The sequence below is a fragment of the Alternaria postmessia genome (genome assembly GCF_024291825.1).
Source record: "Alternaria postmessia strain BMP 2775 chromosome Unknown scaffold_3, whole genome shotgun sequence".
Classification (NCBI taxonomy): Eukaryota; Fungi; Ascomycota; class Dothideomycetes; order Pleosporales; family Pleosporaceae; genus Alternaria; species Alternaria postmessia.
Genome location: NW_026260076.1, coordinates 98,910 through 116,566, shown reverse-complemented (window position 1 = coordinate 116,566; position 17,657 = coordinate 98,910). Strand labels below are relative to the sequence as shown.

The window sequence follows — 17,657 nt, the reverse complement described above, 5'->3', positions numbered from 1 at the left end:
GCAGTTTGGGATGCTATCGGTATAGGCTTGCATATGGTGGTGTTGGCGGAGTCTTGTTTATGAAACTAGTAGCCTAGTTGGGAAGTTGGGTATGCGCATCCCTGGCTCTACTGGCCGCTTCCTCGTTACATGTCTTGTCGTCCATGTCTCCTTCCCGATGCGGGAACTGAAGGTACAGGCTTTCTCTACATCCCAGGACTGAACAGCACCATGTTTCCTACCATCGCGCGTTACCTATTTTTTCTGCGCACACATTTACGACATACCTATTGGCTTCATCGACGAAACCACTGACGGATATATCCTCAGCTGAATGCTTTACCGATCGGGCACGCTTGCGTCCCGTCTGCACTAGCGGCATCTACCGCAGGCCCACCCATGCTGTCGGCGCCATTGATTAGGGCCCTTGCAAGCGATACCTCCGCGCATTCCTCCATCAACACTCCGGAAGTATCAGGGCTATTCGCATCCTCTGCTCACGATCTCGGCAGCGTCTTGGGCCCGAGCTCGCCGACTTCTCTCACTAGACACTACACTTCACTTCAAGAGCATGCCGACCAGATTACTGGCACAGAAACGGCAGGGAAAGATGAAGGACTCACTCCAAGACAAGTGACCAGACGGGAGGGGTTTGCTTGGGGCCAACGACCAAGCCTCGAAGATGAGAGGAGGCATAGTCGTTACCAGATGCCGATGGAACAAGAACGACAAAGTTCACCTCCACCACTAGACGAAATCATTCGCAGAACGACCATCGACGATGCAGATGATCTTCAAAACATCAAGCTTCGTCATATGGATAGCATAGAGTCACACGCTTCTGGGGTCACCTATCCGGCCGCTTCCATTTCTACGTCTGTGGAAACTAGTGATTCTTATGTCCGCGATAACAGAAGATCTTCTATAGCGGCTTTCGCCAAAGGCATCGTACAGCATGTGCCCAACTTGAGAATGCCACGTCCTCAAGAAAGCAAAGAAGATCAGCAGCGACGAGACTCCGGTGATGGAGCTTCCATGAAGCTGCACAAGAAAGATCGTGTGCTATCCTTCGCACCACTTCCGTTTGTCAAGCCGAAAGAGTCATATGAGAAAGGCTCAAAACCATCCGTTGTAATCGAGGAGCCGTCGACGCCCGTGGATACTCCCCCAACAGCAGTGAACAATGCGACTACACCGTTGAACCCCCACTCGACGTCAAAAGGCGGACTCCGAGACCGCAGGAAGGTCAATCTCGATCTCTCCATGCCAGCACAAATGCCAGATCTACCCGCTCGCGGTCGCTTACCCGTCGATATGACGGGCAGCCTCGGTGCCCCACGTCCGAGAAGTCCCAAAACGCCATGGGTCCGGAAAGAGCAGCCACAGTGGGAACCAGCCATGATGACCAAGTCTGCACCGATTCTCGAAGAGGATTACATTCGCGACAACACCTCGGCGCCGAGGAACGACAACTATGGTGGCATAGGCCTTTTACCTGATAACAACACGCTCTTCTCTTCGCAGAGCCCAAAATTTGAACGACCGCCGGCGAGAGTGAGGGATCGGTGTTACATCAGCCGTCCAAAGTCCAAGAGAACGAGAAGTGGCAGAAGTGACAAAAGTGGCACTAGTGCGAGCGATTCAACTCTAGCTCGGACACCGGACAGTAGTTGGACCCCAGCAGAAGAGAGAATATATCAAGAACACCAAGCTCAAACTAGATCAGAGCTGCGAAAAATTGCTAGTGAGTCCAAGGCAAGTCGCTCACGGCGCTGGTATTGGTTGGGTAAAGCCTCTAGTGAGGATGCTCCTTCTTCTCCTAGACCTGTAGAGCCTCTAAGTCGTCGCTTCTCGATCAACCCATTCAGACGGTCAAACAGAATCTCGGACCAGACGGATGCAGAAGTAAGCAAACAACAAGCTCTATCTTCGATTCATCCTAGTCGCGGCAAACATGTACCTCCATCAACGTCCCTCGCACATATACCTGTCCCACCTGCTTTCATCCCACCGGGCGTTCAGCGTGTACCGACTCCGCCCATTTTCGACGCCAACGGTGAAGTGAAGGGCAAGTTGGCAAATTTCTTCTTCGATGCCCAAGGTGGCGGCGCTATGAATGTTCGTACCAAAATCAAACCTAGTCCGGGAGGTTACTGGGACTCTGATGCTTTGCTCATGAGCCTGTCAAGCGACATCGACAACCACGAAGACAACGATGAAGACGAAGGCCCCGAAGGCCCACGTAGCGATTTCGTGCACACACCCGTAGATTTTGAACCAAATGGCAAACCTGGACTTACAGCCATTGTGAGCAATGTCCAAGGAAATAGTTCAAGTTACCTCAGCGTCAAACCACCAGCCAGCCCTTCGCTAGCAGCAACGTCTCCGATGCTGGGCCATGATGGCTGGTACCGTATTCACCAGTCGCATTTCCCTGATACACCAGACGAACGCACTCTCACAGCGCTTGCCCGACAAGAAGAAGAAGAACGCCGTAAGTTTGAATGGCTCGTCCCTGAACATCTTCCCGATAGCCCTTTGTGCCCTCTGCATGCAAAGTATAGGGGGCCGAGTGCCGGCTTGTGTTACTGGCATGGACGTAGGTCCGGTAATAAGATTAGGAAAGGTGAGTATGGCAGGGCGGGAGTGAAAGCTGCTAAGAAGAGTATAAGTGGGGATGGTGGACATAGCAAGGATGACTATCATGCTGGAGACGTAGGGGTTGTCGGGACGCCGGGACTTGCGGGAACGCCGACTAGGGAGGTGAAAAAGAGGAGATTGATAAGTTTGTCCAGTTCTTAACTTATCGAGTCCTTAGTCCGTAGGGCTTAAGGGTGTTGTCTTGATGACCACGATTCTATGAGTAGCGAACCCATCACGCTTGCACAAAGACACGAGTATACATGCCAAAGTATATAAAGTCTACAAATGCAAAACTGTCTACAAAACCGTTGTCGTTGTACTTCGTGAAATACGCCAGTGCGTGAGTCCGTCGATATTGAGACCTGGATACTCCGTGCCCAGACTCTGTTGTAGCCTATGACCTCTCGTATGCCTCGCGAGGCTTCGGTGTCTTACCAGCATCTTTCCACATCTGTTCCCTTTCGCGGAAGATCTGCTGTGCCCATGCTTGGACCTCCTCGCTCTTGATGCGTCCTGCGACCCACTGGAACTCTCCTAGGTCTCGCTCGCAGTTTGATTTGCGCTCGTATTCTACCATTTGAACCAGGAGCTCGATCTTGTCGATGTCGTGTACGAAGAGAGATTCAGGAGTTTTGCTGTCTTCATATTCCTGCCATATCGCCCTAATGTCCTGGCCGTTGAGTCCCCCGTTGAACTTGCCCAGCAGGGTGGTACAGATGTAGTCCATTGTCTCGGCTTCTCTCCTGCTCTTCTCCTCCTTCGAAACTCCGTCTACAGGTGTGATGTCGCCGACAAGCGCCTCAGCCATGTCGTGGATAACAGCCATGCGGCAGCATCTGGCAATGTCCAGTTTCGAGCTCAGAGACGCGGGCGCCATCATGGTGAGGATGCTCATGCGGTACATGTGGTCGGATATAGACTCGCCGTCTCCGATGTGGAAGCGCTGCCATCCTGCGCGTTTGGTAGTCTTTAAGCGCTCGAGGAGGTGGAAGAAGGGGACGGGCGAGTCGGTGTTCTCAGTGTAGCGGAGGTTGTTTGCTGCGAGGACTATAGAGCGCGTTAGTCATGCAATGAAGAAGACAAATGAGGAGTAAGAGAGGTGTCGCATACGGACGAACTATCGCCTGTTCATGACATACCGCTCTCGACTGACCAATCACTCTGCTTTACTTTATTCGCGTCAAGTACGCCGGCGTTGGTGTCGGGCACGCCATTGACCTGGGTTGCCTCGTCCACTGTCATGGTTGCTTGATGTTACAATTAGAGACTGCGAGGACGTGTGTTTATAGAGGCGCAATTATGTGTGCGAGTGACGTATCAACGGTGACTGTTTGGTAAGAGAAGGATGGTGGGACAAACGGGGTTTATCGATTGCTCCCGCCTTGGCAAACAACGCAAGGGTCCGTCACACCGTCACACCGCAACACCACGCATGCAGCTCGAGCCTCAGCATTCTCTACGAGGAACACTGCGCGAATGTATGCACTGCGATCGCAATCATGTCTCGCCCGCCGTCAACCGCCTCTACGGCCACCACGGCCACAGCAAACGGCCATTCGCGTACCTTGTCGGTCAAGTCAATCCCCAAACCCCAAGTCGTGAATCCCATATCTACGCCGGATATTAGACTCTTCGTGACCAACCTGCGATTACTGGATTTCGATTTGCGAGAGGACTGGCCTGGCATCACAGTACAGACTTTCTCTGCCAAGAATGCGGACCAGCGACAGAGGATTGGTGGGACTGAATGGGCCTTGTTTCGCTTGTTCGAGATCTGGGATGCCAATGAGACGGCGCAAGTATGTTGGGACGAAACTGATTACTAACATGTGGTTGACCTGGCTGTAGAAACTCCAACCCTTCTTTCCACCACTCGAACCTCTCCAATCGTTGAACCTCCGCGCTGCGCTATTCCGATGTCTGAACGAATTGAAGAAGAACGGTGTCCTGGGACGAGAGTCTGTGCTCAGAAAGACTATGTTGGACGAGTGCAAGGGCGAGAAGTTCTACGAGATATTGGCCATCTTCTCCAATGCGGTCCTCAAGAAAGTTCTCGTAGCGCGAGATGCAGGCGATGTAGATGCTGCAGTCGCGAGAAGACTGGCGACGGCGACGATGCTCTCGGGCGAACAGCAACGTTCATTACTGCCTCTAGCAATCGCGCATAAGGCGTCCCTAGTCAATGTGCTGAGACGGAAAGAAGAGAAGAGGAAGCAATACATGGAGTTCCATGGCCTTTTGGATAAGAAGGCTGAAGACATAAATCGCCGCATACGCAAGACCAAAGACACCCCCCGCGCACAGAAACCGGCCGTGTCACAGAAAGAAGCCAATGCCGTCAAGAAGCAACTCAAAGACAACTGGATTGGGAACCAGAAGTGGTTAGATGTAATGCTGCGTGGTGACAATGTCCAAGCGGAGGATGCATTCCTTACCAGTCGTTTTGACAAAGTCTGGCACATGGTAGAAAATGGCCGGAAGCTGGACGAGGTCGCGCCTGAGACTGGACTACTTGAAAATCTACAGGCAAGAGTGCATGAGCAACAAGAGAGATTGCAAAAGTGGAAGGCTTTCCATGAAGAGCTACAAAAGGATGAATCCGGCAAGGAGACATCGGGAAGCGGACAGGCAGCCGCGAAAGCAAAGGATTTTATGTTCGATGACCACTCACAGTACCAGCTGCCATCAGCGAAGCATACAATGGAGTCTGCAAAGATAAGGCGACCGGCTATGAGAGCGGAGTTCCAGGACATTTTATCCCACATGGACAGTGAGCTGGCTCGCGCTGCCACAGTCCGGGCTAGTGTCAGACCTTCAATCATACATCATAGAAGTACCTCGTCGGTAAAGACGGCTCGTCCGCCACTACTCACCAGAAAATCCACCCAGACGGAGGCGATACGAAAAGCGCCAATGGTTCCAGCCAAGCCTGTCAAACTACAGTCGCCTTCAAGACCAAACTCTTTGGACCAAATTCCGATCCTGCCTCGACCATCACGACAACTCGCATCGGCTGCAACACCATCCGCAGATTCTGAGGCTACGCTCATCGGCAATACATCGGCATCGAGTGCCACGATTAACTATCGTGATGATTCGCCATCGGAAATTGATCAAGAAAGCACACCAGTATCAGGGACTGCACCCCCAGCTTCCGAGCCAGCCGACGGGACTCGTTCCCCAGAGCCTACCATTACTGATCACTCTGAGCAAAGAGCAGAATCACCAGATGATCTGTCTAAAGTCTTACCAGAACGTACCTCTGAACCGCCAATCCCAACCTTTGACCCACCAGAAGTAGATGCCGAAGAGGCACTTGCGGACCAGATCATCAACTCTATCGGTAATGCAACCCCATCTCCAGTAAAGAAACCCCAACCACGCATGTCCCTCTCGCTCATTGAACGTACACGCATGACAATGGCGCGAAGTCAATCTTATGAGTCTGTTCCAGAGTCACCAGATCTGCCGCTTCCGTCTATGGGCCCTCCTGCGATCCCCTCCATCACGGGAGATGAAGATGGCGACCGACGTGCAACACTGGCAGAGCGCACCCGACAAACTATGGAGGCTATGCAATCGAGATCCCGCCCCTCCGAGGTGGACACGACAAAGAAAGAGAAACGCCAGTCCAGCCGCTCATCCCTGTTCCCTGTCAACCAGTTCGATACGCCACGGACTCGTAAATCTTTCGAAAGCTTGGAGCAGGCCAAGTCGGAAAGTATTGAGCGTACGCCAACAGAGCAGTTGTTTAGCGACGAGATAGACTATGACAGGGTGTTCAAATCTAGACCGAGGATTGCTACGAGTCCGGTTTGGAGTCCAGATGGTGCTGCTGGTGGCCAAGAGGAGTTTGATGATGAGGATCCGGATGGTGTCACTGGCATTGATCTGGGAGATGTGGATCAAGATGATGATGGAGAAGAACAATTCAAGGAGACTTGGATGGACAGCCCTAGTCATAAGAGGGGGATGAGGAGTATGAAGTATTAGTTACGGAGAACTGCACCCAACTATGACACATTGTCGCTCATTGTAATGTGGACTATCTTTGATCATGCTCATTATCCTACCATGGTTTTATCCCCAAATCATCTCTTCGGCTGCCAGTTCTGCAGAACAGTGCTGCAGATTCCTCGACTGCCTCTTCGCATTCACAGCCATTCTTTCACACCTATATAGGTGCTCTGCTCGCCACGTTTCTTCACATCGTCCGTCGTCTCGGTTCGTGTCATATTCTGGATGGGATCAAAGCATTTGGTCTGAACTGTAGTGTTACATGCTGGATAAAGTTCGCGTGTCTTCATATCGCAGAATATCTGCTCATATTCGGAGAAGAAGTCGGGTCCAACACTGCCAGTGCTTTGGCAGACTTCCACAGCACTTTGCGTCACATCATGGCTCTTAACTAGTACTCCCTCGAACTTCATTTGGAGTGGGTGATCAGGAGAGGGAAAACCGTTTGTGGAAGCCAGGGATAAGGCTGAGGTGCGTCGGACCTTCGATCTGGAAGCACCGGACGATGGCCGGTATGACGAAGACGATCGCGATCCGAGAAGCGAGCGACTTTTCGATGGGCCATCTGGACATTTGTCCGAGAGACTCTCTTTGCAGCCTAGAGTACAATCAACGAAGTTAGCAAATGTGTCACACGATGTTCGTATACAGAAGTTTACTTACGTTGATACCATGAATCGTCAGTAGTACACCTCTGGTCGTACATCCTGATGATATCATATCGCTCCTGGTATGTAAAACGATCGTCTTCGCAAATTCCGGGGTCTGTCGTGCTATCTTTCGCAGCCGGAGTGCATGCCGATATCGTATCCAAGGGGAGATTCTTGCCATACGGCGGCGCTGGGCTGAAGATCTCTGGACACATTGTAGTATCCAGCTTATCGTAGGAACCAAAGCGAGCCAGTGAGTCGCACATGTGTGAAGGATCCTCTTGCCATCCTTTGAAAGTACTGTTGTCGAGCTTGAAATCGGGGAGGTGGACTTGGAAGCCCTCACAATGTGTCGCTTTCTCTCCGTCATCGTCTGGTTTGTCGATCCAAAGGCATTTTGGTCGTGCGTCTTTCGTCGTGCCGGATTCTGATCGGAACTGTACTGACGTTGCGGATTCGGACCAGTAGTAATTGTATTCTGGCTTGTGATTGTTGCACACCGCAGCTACCTCGCCTGGTAGGAAAGCGTAGGTGTCGCTGCTTGCGGGAAATGTGACTGTTATTGCCGAGATACATATAGCATCGGTTCCGGACGCGGATACGGTGATGTACTCAGCTTTCTCCGTGTTGCCTTTCTTGAAGTAATCGGCCCATACGTCTGTCAGGCTGTTTTGATCAATGACATGCTTGCAGTTCCAGTTACGGCTGTAGCCAACCCGGTCTCCATTTGCGTTGAAGAGTGACATTTCTGGAGCGCATCCACCGTAACTCAGTTCTTTGTAGAGCTTGTCCTTCTCCTGTTGCTGTTCAGGGTTCAGTGGAGGCAAGCCGACCATCACGTTGATCTTGGTCTGCGGCTGAGGATTCCCTTTGATCCAGTCGGGCACCATAGGAGCAAGACTGATCATTGTGAAGGCGGTACTGAGACCCAGTTCGGCAAAAAAGGACATGGCGAGATGGGGACTGGTGTGAGATAAACGAGTTAATAGATTGTGTAGTATCTTTTGAACTATCGAGAGTCCAAGAATTCCAAAGTGTTTGATAATGGCAAGAGGTTGTGACGATGGACAATGTTCATACCTCCTCCATGACTTACTTCGTGAAACTCTTATAATGATACACACGAATACATTACTGATATTCTTCTTACGCCCCCAAAGCTATTGCAACGTGTTCCCCAACCTTTTGGTAACTTAATACCGGGTCGTTTGAACCCCAATGTCAAATTGTTGCTATCACCTGCACGATTTTAACGATCACCATCGGACTGCTATCCGCTTGTATCCTAAACAGCAGCGGTAAACCCATCATATCTATAGCTCCATGTAAAGGAGTAGAATGTGGAGACACACTCAACAACACGATTTGGTCTCCTTTAGCCAATACTGAGGCTTCCCCAGTCGCACTCAACCGCAGAGCTAGTGGTGGAGGTCGTCCGAATAGGCCTTCGGAGAACAGCCCCAACGCACCTCAAGCAAACCCCAACGACCCACAATAACCCTTCTGGTGCAGGCGATCAGACTGGAGAGTCAGGGGGGTTTGGCGAGACACCAGACACCCAAGGTGGCTTTTCCGACTCACAGGAAACTGAGGGAGGATTTGGTGATAACCCAGATGGAAATGCCCAACCAGCGAACCCAAACCCGAACGCACCAGCGGGTAACGACCCTGCCTCACAAAACACTGATCAGCATCCACCCTCAGCAAGAAATAATCACAATAAGCCAGCAGCGTCAGCGGACAATCCGTTTGATCCTGCCGCAGCACCCGTCCCGCGTATCGAGGTCGCGACCCGACATGATGAATTCAAGCAAACGATTACCGCTAACGGGCTCACCGGAAAGCCATGGTTCTTCTACTCAGGTCTCAAGCGAGACGATATATTCAGATTCAAGGGATCATTGGAACATAAACTGGGCATTGGTTACAAGCAAATGCCTTATATGGGTAACGTACTACCCACTGACAGTGGCGGGAAATATGAGATGGATAAGAGAAAGTACACAGCTAGTGGAGAGAAAGCTAATGAGGAGTATTACTGGGCCGTAAATTCGAAGGCCTATGCTGAAGCGGTTGAAGGGAGAGTTTACGTCATGCTTCCCAGTAGCCGCAGTGTGAATCAGCCATATCCCGATCAGGGTTCGAATTGGTGGACCTACGAAGTACCAGAACTCACCCGTAACTCTCGAGTGGAGAGTATAACAGTCGTACCTATGAAAGAACAGCCCGATACTTTCGTAACGGACACATTTCAAGGTCAATATGTTACTGGCCCAGAACAAGTTATTTGGAGGAGCGGCGACGAGCCCATCGGTTTTCCAGCAAGTGAGCTATATCACCTCCAGAGACCCGATGAGCCGTGGACGACTCTCCCAGATGTAGAGCTTCCTGAGTCTTAGTCTATACGTGGCGATGACAGCTCGCAGAGAGAGAGAGAGAGAGAGAGAGAGAGAGAGAAGAGAAAGCTGCACTGGAAACCTAGAGCTATGGGAAATTCGACGCAGTAAATTGAAGGGCAGTATGGGTTTCTTATCTCCAATTCGTCGTCGTCGCTCGCTATGACAGTTTTACGTGTCGTGTCGCTCATTTTGTGTTCTCGTATCTACCTAGGCAGCTTAAAAATCAACTGGCGTATTCAGGACCCGAAGATCTAGGATAAAGCTTCAAGCAAAGGTTTTGTGAGTGTGCATAGCTTGAACTGCTCGGTGAGCTGCTGAAAATCGTTTGCAGTCGATCTAGCCGTCTTTGCTCGTGAAATATTGGTCAATGGGTTCAAGCGCGGTGCCGCGTATGAGGGAAACAGAACCACACCAAGTTTAGAGCCGTTCCTTGAAAGCACAGTACTGATCGTGAGATCATACTAAAGGTAGCACGGCGCTGAGAGCTGTCTATACATCGAGTGGTGGAGTAACAACCGTGGTTCGATCGAGGGTACCTTTCCCGAAATCCGCCCTGTGAATAAGCTCTGATCTCCGCAATCAAGGGACTAGCGCCCCAATCATTCCCTTGCCCCCAGCTTCTGCGGTCCAAGTTTCACGTTTAGTGTACTATCTGCAGCTGCATCTAAATACAAGCAATTGTCATTTTGCCACCCCATGGAAGGTCACCTGTTGACGTGGCCGTGTCTGTGCCGCATACCATTCCGTGCCACATTGGCAAAGCTTTTGGCGTCCGCAGCACTTTCCTTGTTATATGTTACCCACCATCTGTCCTGGGTACGGCTACCAGAAAGTTTGTGCTAACATCAGACCTAAAGTTTACTGTTCGATCTCACAAGACAAGCATAACAGACATATCCAGGTGCAAAACACGATGAGGGTTCTTGATCTACCTCAAGAGCTGTTCGAATTAATCCTGTGTCAATCGATTCTTGCCCGAGGAGTGAAACGAGGTCTGCGTTTGAGGCTAGTAAATAGTGCGAAGTACTATGTCACGAAAGGAAGGCTTCTACTGACACAGACTAGAATACTTCGGCCGAGAGGTTATACGTGCACTCCATAGGTTCCGGCTCCTCGACGACATGGCTTTTCGTCCAGTTCATTCCTGGGAGGAACTGTACTTCTACAATGCCTATCTAAAGGACCGAATCATGAATGAGCCTGTCAAGGGCAACCGGTTCTTGAACGATGTGCGGAACATCGCTTTCCAAATGGCATCCCTCAGCGAGGTTCGCGAGGCCGAAGAAGATATCGTTTATCATATTGTCCGTACTCTGTGCGAAACAAGGAGGCCACCGGAAACCAGAAAGTACTGGAAGGACGAATTCCGCCGCACTTCTAAATGGGAGCCGGACGAACTAGAGAGGCAACTCTTTGGTGCCGCATTATGCACCAACACGATCTCGTTCATCCGGAGTTCTGATACGCTACGGAACAACATGTTGTCAAATCCTACAAGTCCTCGTAACAGTTGCGTGTTTGGGGAACATATCGAGTTAGCTGCAAAGTATGGCAGTGAGGAGCTCCTGGAGTACCTTTTGACGGACGGAGCGTCTATCGCCAGCCCAGATCTGAAATCCGAACTTTTCAAGTTTGCGGCGAAAGCTGGTCGTATAGAAATCGTCCGATTTCTGTGCAACTTTCGGAGTGAAGAGTGGCCTTGGCCTTTCGAGGGCGATATAAAGGCGATGAGGCGATATCTACGCGATATCCTCATGGGTATCTGGAATCCTCAGGTATGGGACTTCATCGATAACTTGCTCGTTTCTCATGGCTCACATTCGGCCTTGAGTGACATGCTTGAGCACAAGCTCAGTACTTGTGCAAGAGTGAATTACCTAAGCATGGCGGTACATCTAGTAAGGCTCGGCCCAGATACTGAGGAACCTCCCAGTTGGTTTTCGGGGGGCGTTTACACATCTGCAATTGGATATGCTGCTATGCGCGGCTGTTTGCCTCTTGTCGAGCTCTTGTTAGAAAAAGGTGCGAATTCCGAACACACCCTCGCCACTGCGGTGGTCTACGGCCGCGCAAAGCTTCTTAATGTGTTACTGGACCGTGGAATCAAGACAAGCGATGCAATGGTCGGATCACGTCAATCACCGGAACCTGCTCAGCTCTTGCCAAATTTCAAATTCGGGCCGTATCTGGACGTGGTCCGACTACTACTCGATACAGGCGTTGACGTAAACGAAAGCATCGGTAAAGAAAGCCCTCTCGCTTGGGCAATCGCTGCAGAACATACAGCGCTGTTTAAATTCCTTCTCGAACGCGGAGCCAACCTTCACTCTCCGGGAACAGCAGAGGAGTGCGTGCGACGGGCGAAACAAGATGACCTAGAGTCGATGCTGTCACTGCTGGAACAGCATGGAGTTAACGTCAAAGATTGTTCGGAACAGGCTGCTTGAACATGAAGTGCTATGCGGGTATCAAGGAATGAGGGACGTCAAGATCACGGTGTAGCGCACAATCACATATCCTGCAAGGTTAGAATTCTCACTCATGGATACGATCATTTGAGATACTGAGAAGGTACAGGATGTTCATCAAAGAATGCGAGTACGACGTCATGAAGCAGCCAATTTGAAGATGACTACACTGTAGGTACATTCTCTTGACTGGTCGTATCGAACAGGAGTAAACGACTTTATGTCTTTGGCTGTTAACAGGAACGGTGGGATCAACATGGAAGTCAATCGTTGAGCTTTTGGGAGTGCAGCAGATCAGCTAGGTGTGAAGAACCAATCGATCGAAATGATCACGATAATCGTGGGCGAGGTGAGGCGACTGCATGATGAATTTGAACTAGCGACCGGGGCGTGTGAGACGTCACGTATTGCGTTCTGACCACCTTTTGGAGAACAGAACCACACGGACGCATAGGAACCAGTTGATTCCATTTTGGTAAACTCACAAAAGAATTGGTTGGTATGAAGGATGAATTGGATCGGCGAAAGATCTTTTTATATACAGTACAGAATACACTATTGCTCCTTGCAAGTCTCCCGACATCCTTATCGTATTGAGTGTTAAGCAGGTCATATGGATAAAGCGAGCCGATCTTCTGCTCTTCTATGAGCAAATACAACCACATGCTGGAATGACCTCAGTCTTTTGGTGCGAAGACGTTCTCAGCGAGGAAAAGATCTCGCCCAGCACACGTCAAGCATGCACTCAGTTTTTAGAAGAAAGGAGCGAGAGGGTCATGGTAATCTCTCTAAGTAGTTGGTGATAGAGAGTGATAGATCTTGCTGAGTGGAGAAACGCAGAGAGCAAGGTCTCTCTACTTGTGGCATCCGGCAAAATAGCTGTGATTTACCAACATGTTTGAGCGAAAGCATGTTTGAGAAGGAGGGAGGGAAAAGCGCACATAGTGATACCACATGGTGCTTTCTTCGGAGGTAAGGCCATGCTGCGACAGGACATGGACATATGGCTGTGTCTTTTCGTATTTTTTTTTATTCTCCCGGATCGTGTTTTGTAGCAAAACATTCCAACGAGCGCGAGAAGAGTTCTCAATACGCACCCTTCAGTTCAGCACAGCACACGTGGCTCGCTGCATCGCGCTTTTGAGAAGCAAACTCCATAGGCGACTGATGTCGAGGTTTTGGAGCACATCATCCTTTCTTTAAACAAGAAAAGAGAAGACAAAGCGGCAGCAAAACATCCAACATACGTTTCCCTTCTTTATAGCAGAGCGAGCGAACAGCAGCACACCCATAGCCCAAAAGAACGTTCGTTTTGTTACAGCCACTTCCATGCAATTAATGCATTTTGGTTCTTTGACTTTTCGTATCCTCGACAAACGATTCGCAGGGAGGAGAAAGGCATAGCCGGAGACTGTTGTTTTATGCTCTCGCCCAAACACGCTGTGGTACATTGGGCCTTTCTAGACTCCAGAATTCTCGTATCAAATAAGACCACAGCTGGCAAGCATGGAAAGGGCCTTTTCACCCTTTGAGATGTCAGGGTTGCAGGTTTCCAGTAACCCATTGGACACATGTTATCCTTGTTTCTCGTATGGAGAGAAAACCTTCCAGCCGGCCGACTCATACAAAGTCGGGTAAATGTTTTGGAGAAAGAGGACAGGCCATGAACTGCACACAGTTGACTTTTTGATGAATAAAGACAGAAGGATGTGTTAGGAAGAAAAACAGATGTGTTGGAAGCAGAGATGAGCACTTTATATAGACTGTCGTAGAGCGATCTATGGATCGGGCCACGCAGCTAGACTTGACTAGCAGAGAGACGATGACGTTGGTTACCAGCACAACAAAAAAACATATATGAGCGGCTCGCGATTGACAGAAATTTCAGCAATTGTTCTCCGACTCGGAGTGTACGCCATGCAATGCTATCCCACCTGAAACGCCATTGTCTAAACCCCTGGCTTAGATACGATGTCACAACTCTTCCACCTCTCGCTCGACACTGCTCATCCTCTCACTGGCACTCGTTTTCCCCTTCTCTATGCGGAAACCAACTTCAGTCCTCGCATCATCCGTCAGCCTCCCCCACTCAAGCAAGAGCCTGAACATGTAAACCTCCATATCCTCTTTCCTCAGCACCTTCTCAGTCCACACTTTGCCATCACGTGCAATCTTCTCCGCTGCCTTGATTTGGCCCTCCATCATGCGTTTGTTCCTTGCCTCAACACCGTATCCGCCAAAGTAGGCGAGTGAAGAGAAGAGGTCGTGCAAGCGGAGGTCCACAGGAACGAAGTGTTTCCAAGCGGTGAGACGGCCTTCGTACCATTCACGGAAGAGGGCAGCTTTGAAGACGACTGAGTTGGACTGTAGAAAGGGAATAAATCGACCAGAAAAGCCAGCGCCATCAGTATCGAACAAGTATCGGTAGTGCCAGTGTTGTTTGAAATCGATAGGATCGCCAAAGCCGAACTCGCGTGTCTGGCCGGTGCAGTCTTGCCCTGCGCAACGTGCGATCGGACCGACAAGGCGCACATCAGTCTTGGTCTCGAGAAGTTTTTTGATGTCGCTCGTGCGTTTCAGCATGTATTCCAGATGGCCGCTATGGTCAGGTTTCGGGAGGAGGATAGGTTGGCGGGAAGTTTCGTTGTTCATAAGATGCACAAGTCGCTGGCGAAGCATACCTTTCCAGGTACCGTGCGTAGTCACGCCCTCAGTGGTCGTCCCGCGCCAGAAAAGGATATCTACCTTATCTTGGAAGTGAGGATCAGGAAACTTTTCATCAAATCCATACTTGGTCTTTTCCATATAATTCCACGGCGATGGGTATCTGATATCGGCATAACCTGGAGCGCGGCTCTGACTAAAGATTGGGACCATGTCATGAGTACCCATCAGGCTAGCTGGACTGAGATGCATGCCATGCAGATTGGCGATATCCGGCTGATGACAGGGCTCAGACGAGAGACTCCAATTCGCTATGAAGGCGCCCATCGAGTGACCTTGAGTACAGGTATGGCAAAACGATTTCGTATACCAATGGCGTTCTCTCCGTGCGCGCGATTCGGGTGGGCAGGCGACGGATCCGTATGTCTCAAACGAGGACTTGATGCGAGCGTCGCTGAAGAAATGTGGATCCGATCGCACACGGTCAACATCCGGCCACTTCTCCGCACGATTAGCACTGAAATCCTTCGTAGGACGAGAAGGCTCGGGTGTAGGGTACGGTTGCGGGTTATCCAGTGCATCCTGTAAACGTTCGTACGGTACAGCGACACGACACTCATCATTCAGGTTCAATGCGAGGTCCATATCAGGAAGCGATTGAGCAAATCGCTGTATCATGGTCGCCGCACCATCCATCATCCAACGGTGCGTATCGGGTACATTGTTGAACACCTCCACCTTCCCGTCTCTTATACGAATCCCACCCACCCCCTCACGCGTGGCCAAGACGGTAGCAGTACGTAGTCGAAGGTCGTCGGCGTTGAAAGACGAGAAGGGTGCCAGGTCTTTTTCGATGTTGTCGTAGTCGTCGATTATGATGGAATTTCGGCTGATAGCGAAGTGATACCACTTGTCGAAATTAGGTGGGGGGTCGCGATGATAGCGTTGCCGGTAGTTTACAACAGCCTCAGTGAGAGATCGACTCCGGTAAGCCTGCGATGCCCATCGATCGTGTTGGACTGTCGCAACGTCGATCAGAGTAGTGATGGGATGCTCGAGAACAGGACCGTGCCGGCGATATACAACGACACCGATGGAGAAGGCGATCAGCAATACGATGAAACCGGCCGACTGGTTCCTGCCCAGACGAACCGGCACTTTTGATCGTATGCGGGTTTCGATGTTGGTATCTGTGACGAGATAGAGGATGAGCGCAATAGTGAGTAAAGTCAAACACAAAACAAGTCCAACGGTGGATTTTGGTGGAAATGAGTAGGAAACGCCGGTGCCTAGGGCTCGAAGAACGCCGATATATGCAGAGGAAAATGCGGCCAGGAGCAATGCGCTCATAACGCCGTACAATCGAGCCTGTGTGGTCAGTGAGATGGTGACAAGAGGGGCCATGGCAACATACCGATTTGAGAAAACATAACGTCATAAAGGGTATCATCAACGATAAACGCAAAAGACCAAGGAGATATTCAGACGGAAATGAGAGCATCCACTCGCGATGCTCGGGCATGGCGGGGTATATGATAATGCCTGCGACAAGAAGGACCAAAGAAGATGCCTATTCGGAGTCAGATATGCAGTGGTGTAGAATGGTGATCAACATACAGTAAGTGTCAAGCCAACTAGCAGGTGATTCGAGGTACCATCCTGGAGGTGGATAGTCCAGTCGTCGGCCTCGGAGATGCCATCGTCGATCAGACGGTATGAGATCTGGACAATGACACTATCGAGCAAAAAGGCAAAGAATTGAAGGGAAGGAATTGTAGTTGCTGTCGAGTCTGCGATGGGGCAGATGAAGGTGGAGCGCAATGCGCTGGACTTGATGATGACGAGGAAGCTGCTGACGGAGAGCAGGAACGAAGGAATGATGTAGCGTGTGGAGCCATCGAAGATAAAGCTGTAGACGGAGTCGAGCTGGGTGCGTGGGCGCGTGTCAGCACTCCAGGCGGGGTATTGTCGCTGGCTAGGGTGCCGAATGCTGTGGTAGAGGGCAGCGACGAGAGGGAGAAATGCCTGAGTTGGTCAGTACGGCTCGCGCAATGGCTGGGACATGCATACTAATGCAGAAGGACCACTGCACTCGACGTCTTTGGTAACACGGTAGAAGATGGCTATGCGGCCGCAGATTGCGAACAACAGGACGGCCAGCAGGGCGCCGACAGCCCTCACACTCCAGCCTCGCCGTCTCCCTGGCTGGCCTGCCTCTGTCCATATCTCTTCGGCGACATGTCTGCTCTGGACCTGGTTCAGCGCTATGGCGATATATCTTGTCGGCGGTTGCGGCTGGCTACTGCGCGACGACCAGGCCTCAATTGCGACAATGGCGAGACCAGTCAGCAGTAAGACGACAGCGACAGTGTGCAGCGGCTTGTCGAAGGCGAAGGAGTAGTCGACGGGGGTTGCAGTACTCAAGTAACCGGATGCTAAGACGAGGCCGCTATTGTCTGTCAGCTACTGTCGGTGCTGGTAGCCTAGTTTTGTGCTTACCACGGGAAGAGGAGCGCCTTTCTGTCCATGACGGCCGCATTCTTCGTGGTTGCGATCTAAATCTGCGGGAGGGAACAGTCGGCGCAGCGAGAGACAGTCGACATGACCTGGTGGTGGACAGAACGACGTGAGACTGTGATTGTGTACTGAGGCCCGCGTCACTCCAGGCACGGCTACGGCTGCTCGGCACCTGCAGCTCTCCAGCGGGCTGTGCTAACGAACCCTCACTAACGGGACGGTGGAGAAGTCCGTGCCCGCCCCGAGTCGACGGACTAAAGCCAGCTATACGCCAATACGCGTCGCTACGAAGTTTCCCATATACATTGTCCTCCTGCCGC

General features: G+C 51.0%; 7 protein-coding genes across 7 annotated transcripts; 4 read left to right on the top strand and 3 right to left on the bottom strand.

Moving 5' to 3' along the window:
- Window positions 1–378: 378 nt before the first annotated feature.
- Window positions 379–2,781, top strand: J4E82_000804 (uncharacterized protein; the record flags this gene model as incomplete). Its single annotated transcript, XM_051727124.1, has 1 exon — window positions 379–2,781. The coding sequence occupies one exon, from the start codon at window positions 379–381 to the stop codon at window positions 2,779–2,781; it is 2,403 nt and encodes an 800-aa protein (XP_051592931.1).
- Window positions 2,782–3,016: 235 nt separating this feature from the next.
- Window positions 3,017–3,864, bottom strand: J4E82_000803 (uncharacterized protein; the record flags this gene model as incomplete). Its single annotated transcript, XM_051727123.1, has 2 exons — window positions 3,017–3,669; window positions 3,762–3,864. The coding sequence occupies 2 exons, from the start codon at window positions 3,862–3,864 to the stop codon at window positions 3,017–3,019; spliced, it is 756 nt and encodes a 251-aa protein (XP_051592930.1).
- A 257-nt stretch (window positions 3,865–4,121) lies between these two features.
- J4E82_000802 (uncharacterized protein) lies at window positions 4,122–6,615 on the top strand (the record flags this gene model as incomplete). Its single annotated transcript, XM_051727122.1, has 2 exons — window positions 4,122–4,421; window positions 4,471–6,615. 2 exons carry the CDS (start codon window positions 4,122–4,124, stop codon window positions 6,613–6,615), a joined length of 2,445 nt encoding a protein of 814 aa, XP_051592929.1.
- A 161-nt stretch (window positions 6,616–6,776) lies between these two features.
- Window positions 6,777–8,239, bottom strand: J4E82_000801 (uncharacterized protein; the record flags this gene model as incomplete). Its single annotated transcript, XM_051727121.1, has 2 exons — window positions 6,777–7,237; window positions 7,303–8,239. 2 exons carry the CDS (start codon window positions 8,237–8,239, stop codon window positions 6,777–6,779), a joined length of 1,398 nt encoding a protein of 465 aa, XP_051592928.1.
- A 163-nt stretch (window positions 8,240–8,402) lies between these two features.
- Window positions 8,403–9,688, top strand: J4E82_000800 (uncharacterized protein; the record flags this gene model as incomplete). Its single annotated transcript, XM_051727120.1, has 2 exons — window positions 8,403–8,477; window positions 8,690–9,688. The coding sequence occupies 2 exons, from the start codon at window positions 8,403–8,405 to the stop codon at window positions 9,686–9,688; spliced, it is 1,074 nt and encodes a 357-aa protein (XP_051592927.1).
- A 1,121-nt stretch (window positions 9,689–10,809) lies between these two features.
- Window positions 10,810–12,135, top strand: J4E82_000799 (uncharacterized protein; the record flags this gene model as incomplete). Its single annotated transcript, XM_051727119.1, has 1 exon — window positions 10,810–12,135. The coding sequence occupies one exon, from the start codon at window positions 10,810–10,812 to the stop codon at window positions 12,133–12,135; it is 1,326 nt and encodes a 441-aa protein (XP_051592926.1).
- A 1,995-nt stretch (window positions 12,136–14,130) lies between these two features.
- Window positions 14,131–17,348, bottom strand: J4E82_000798 (uncharacterized protein; the record flags this gene model as incomplete). The annotated part of the gene is made up of 5 exons (XM_051727118.1): window positions 14,131–16,188; window positions 16,235–16,390; window positions 16,438–16,746; window positions 16,891–17,269; window positions 17,320–17,348. 5 exons carry the CDS (start codon window positions 17,346–17,348, stop codon window positions 14,131–14,133), a joined length of 2,931 nt encoding a protein of 976 aa, XP_051592925.1.
- Between the last annotated feature and the right edge of the window lie 309 nt (window positions 17,349–17,657).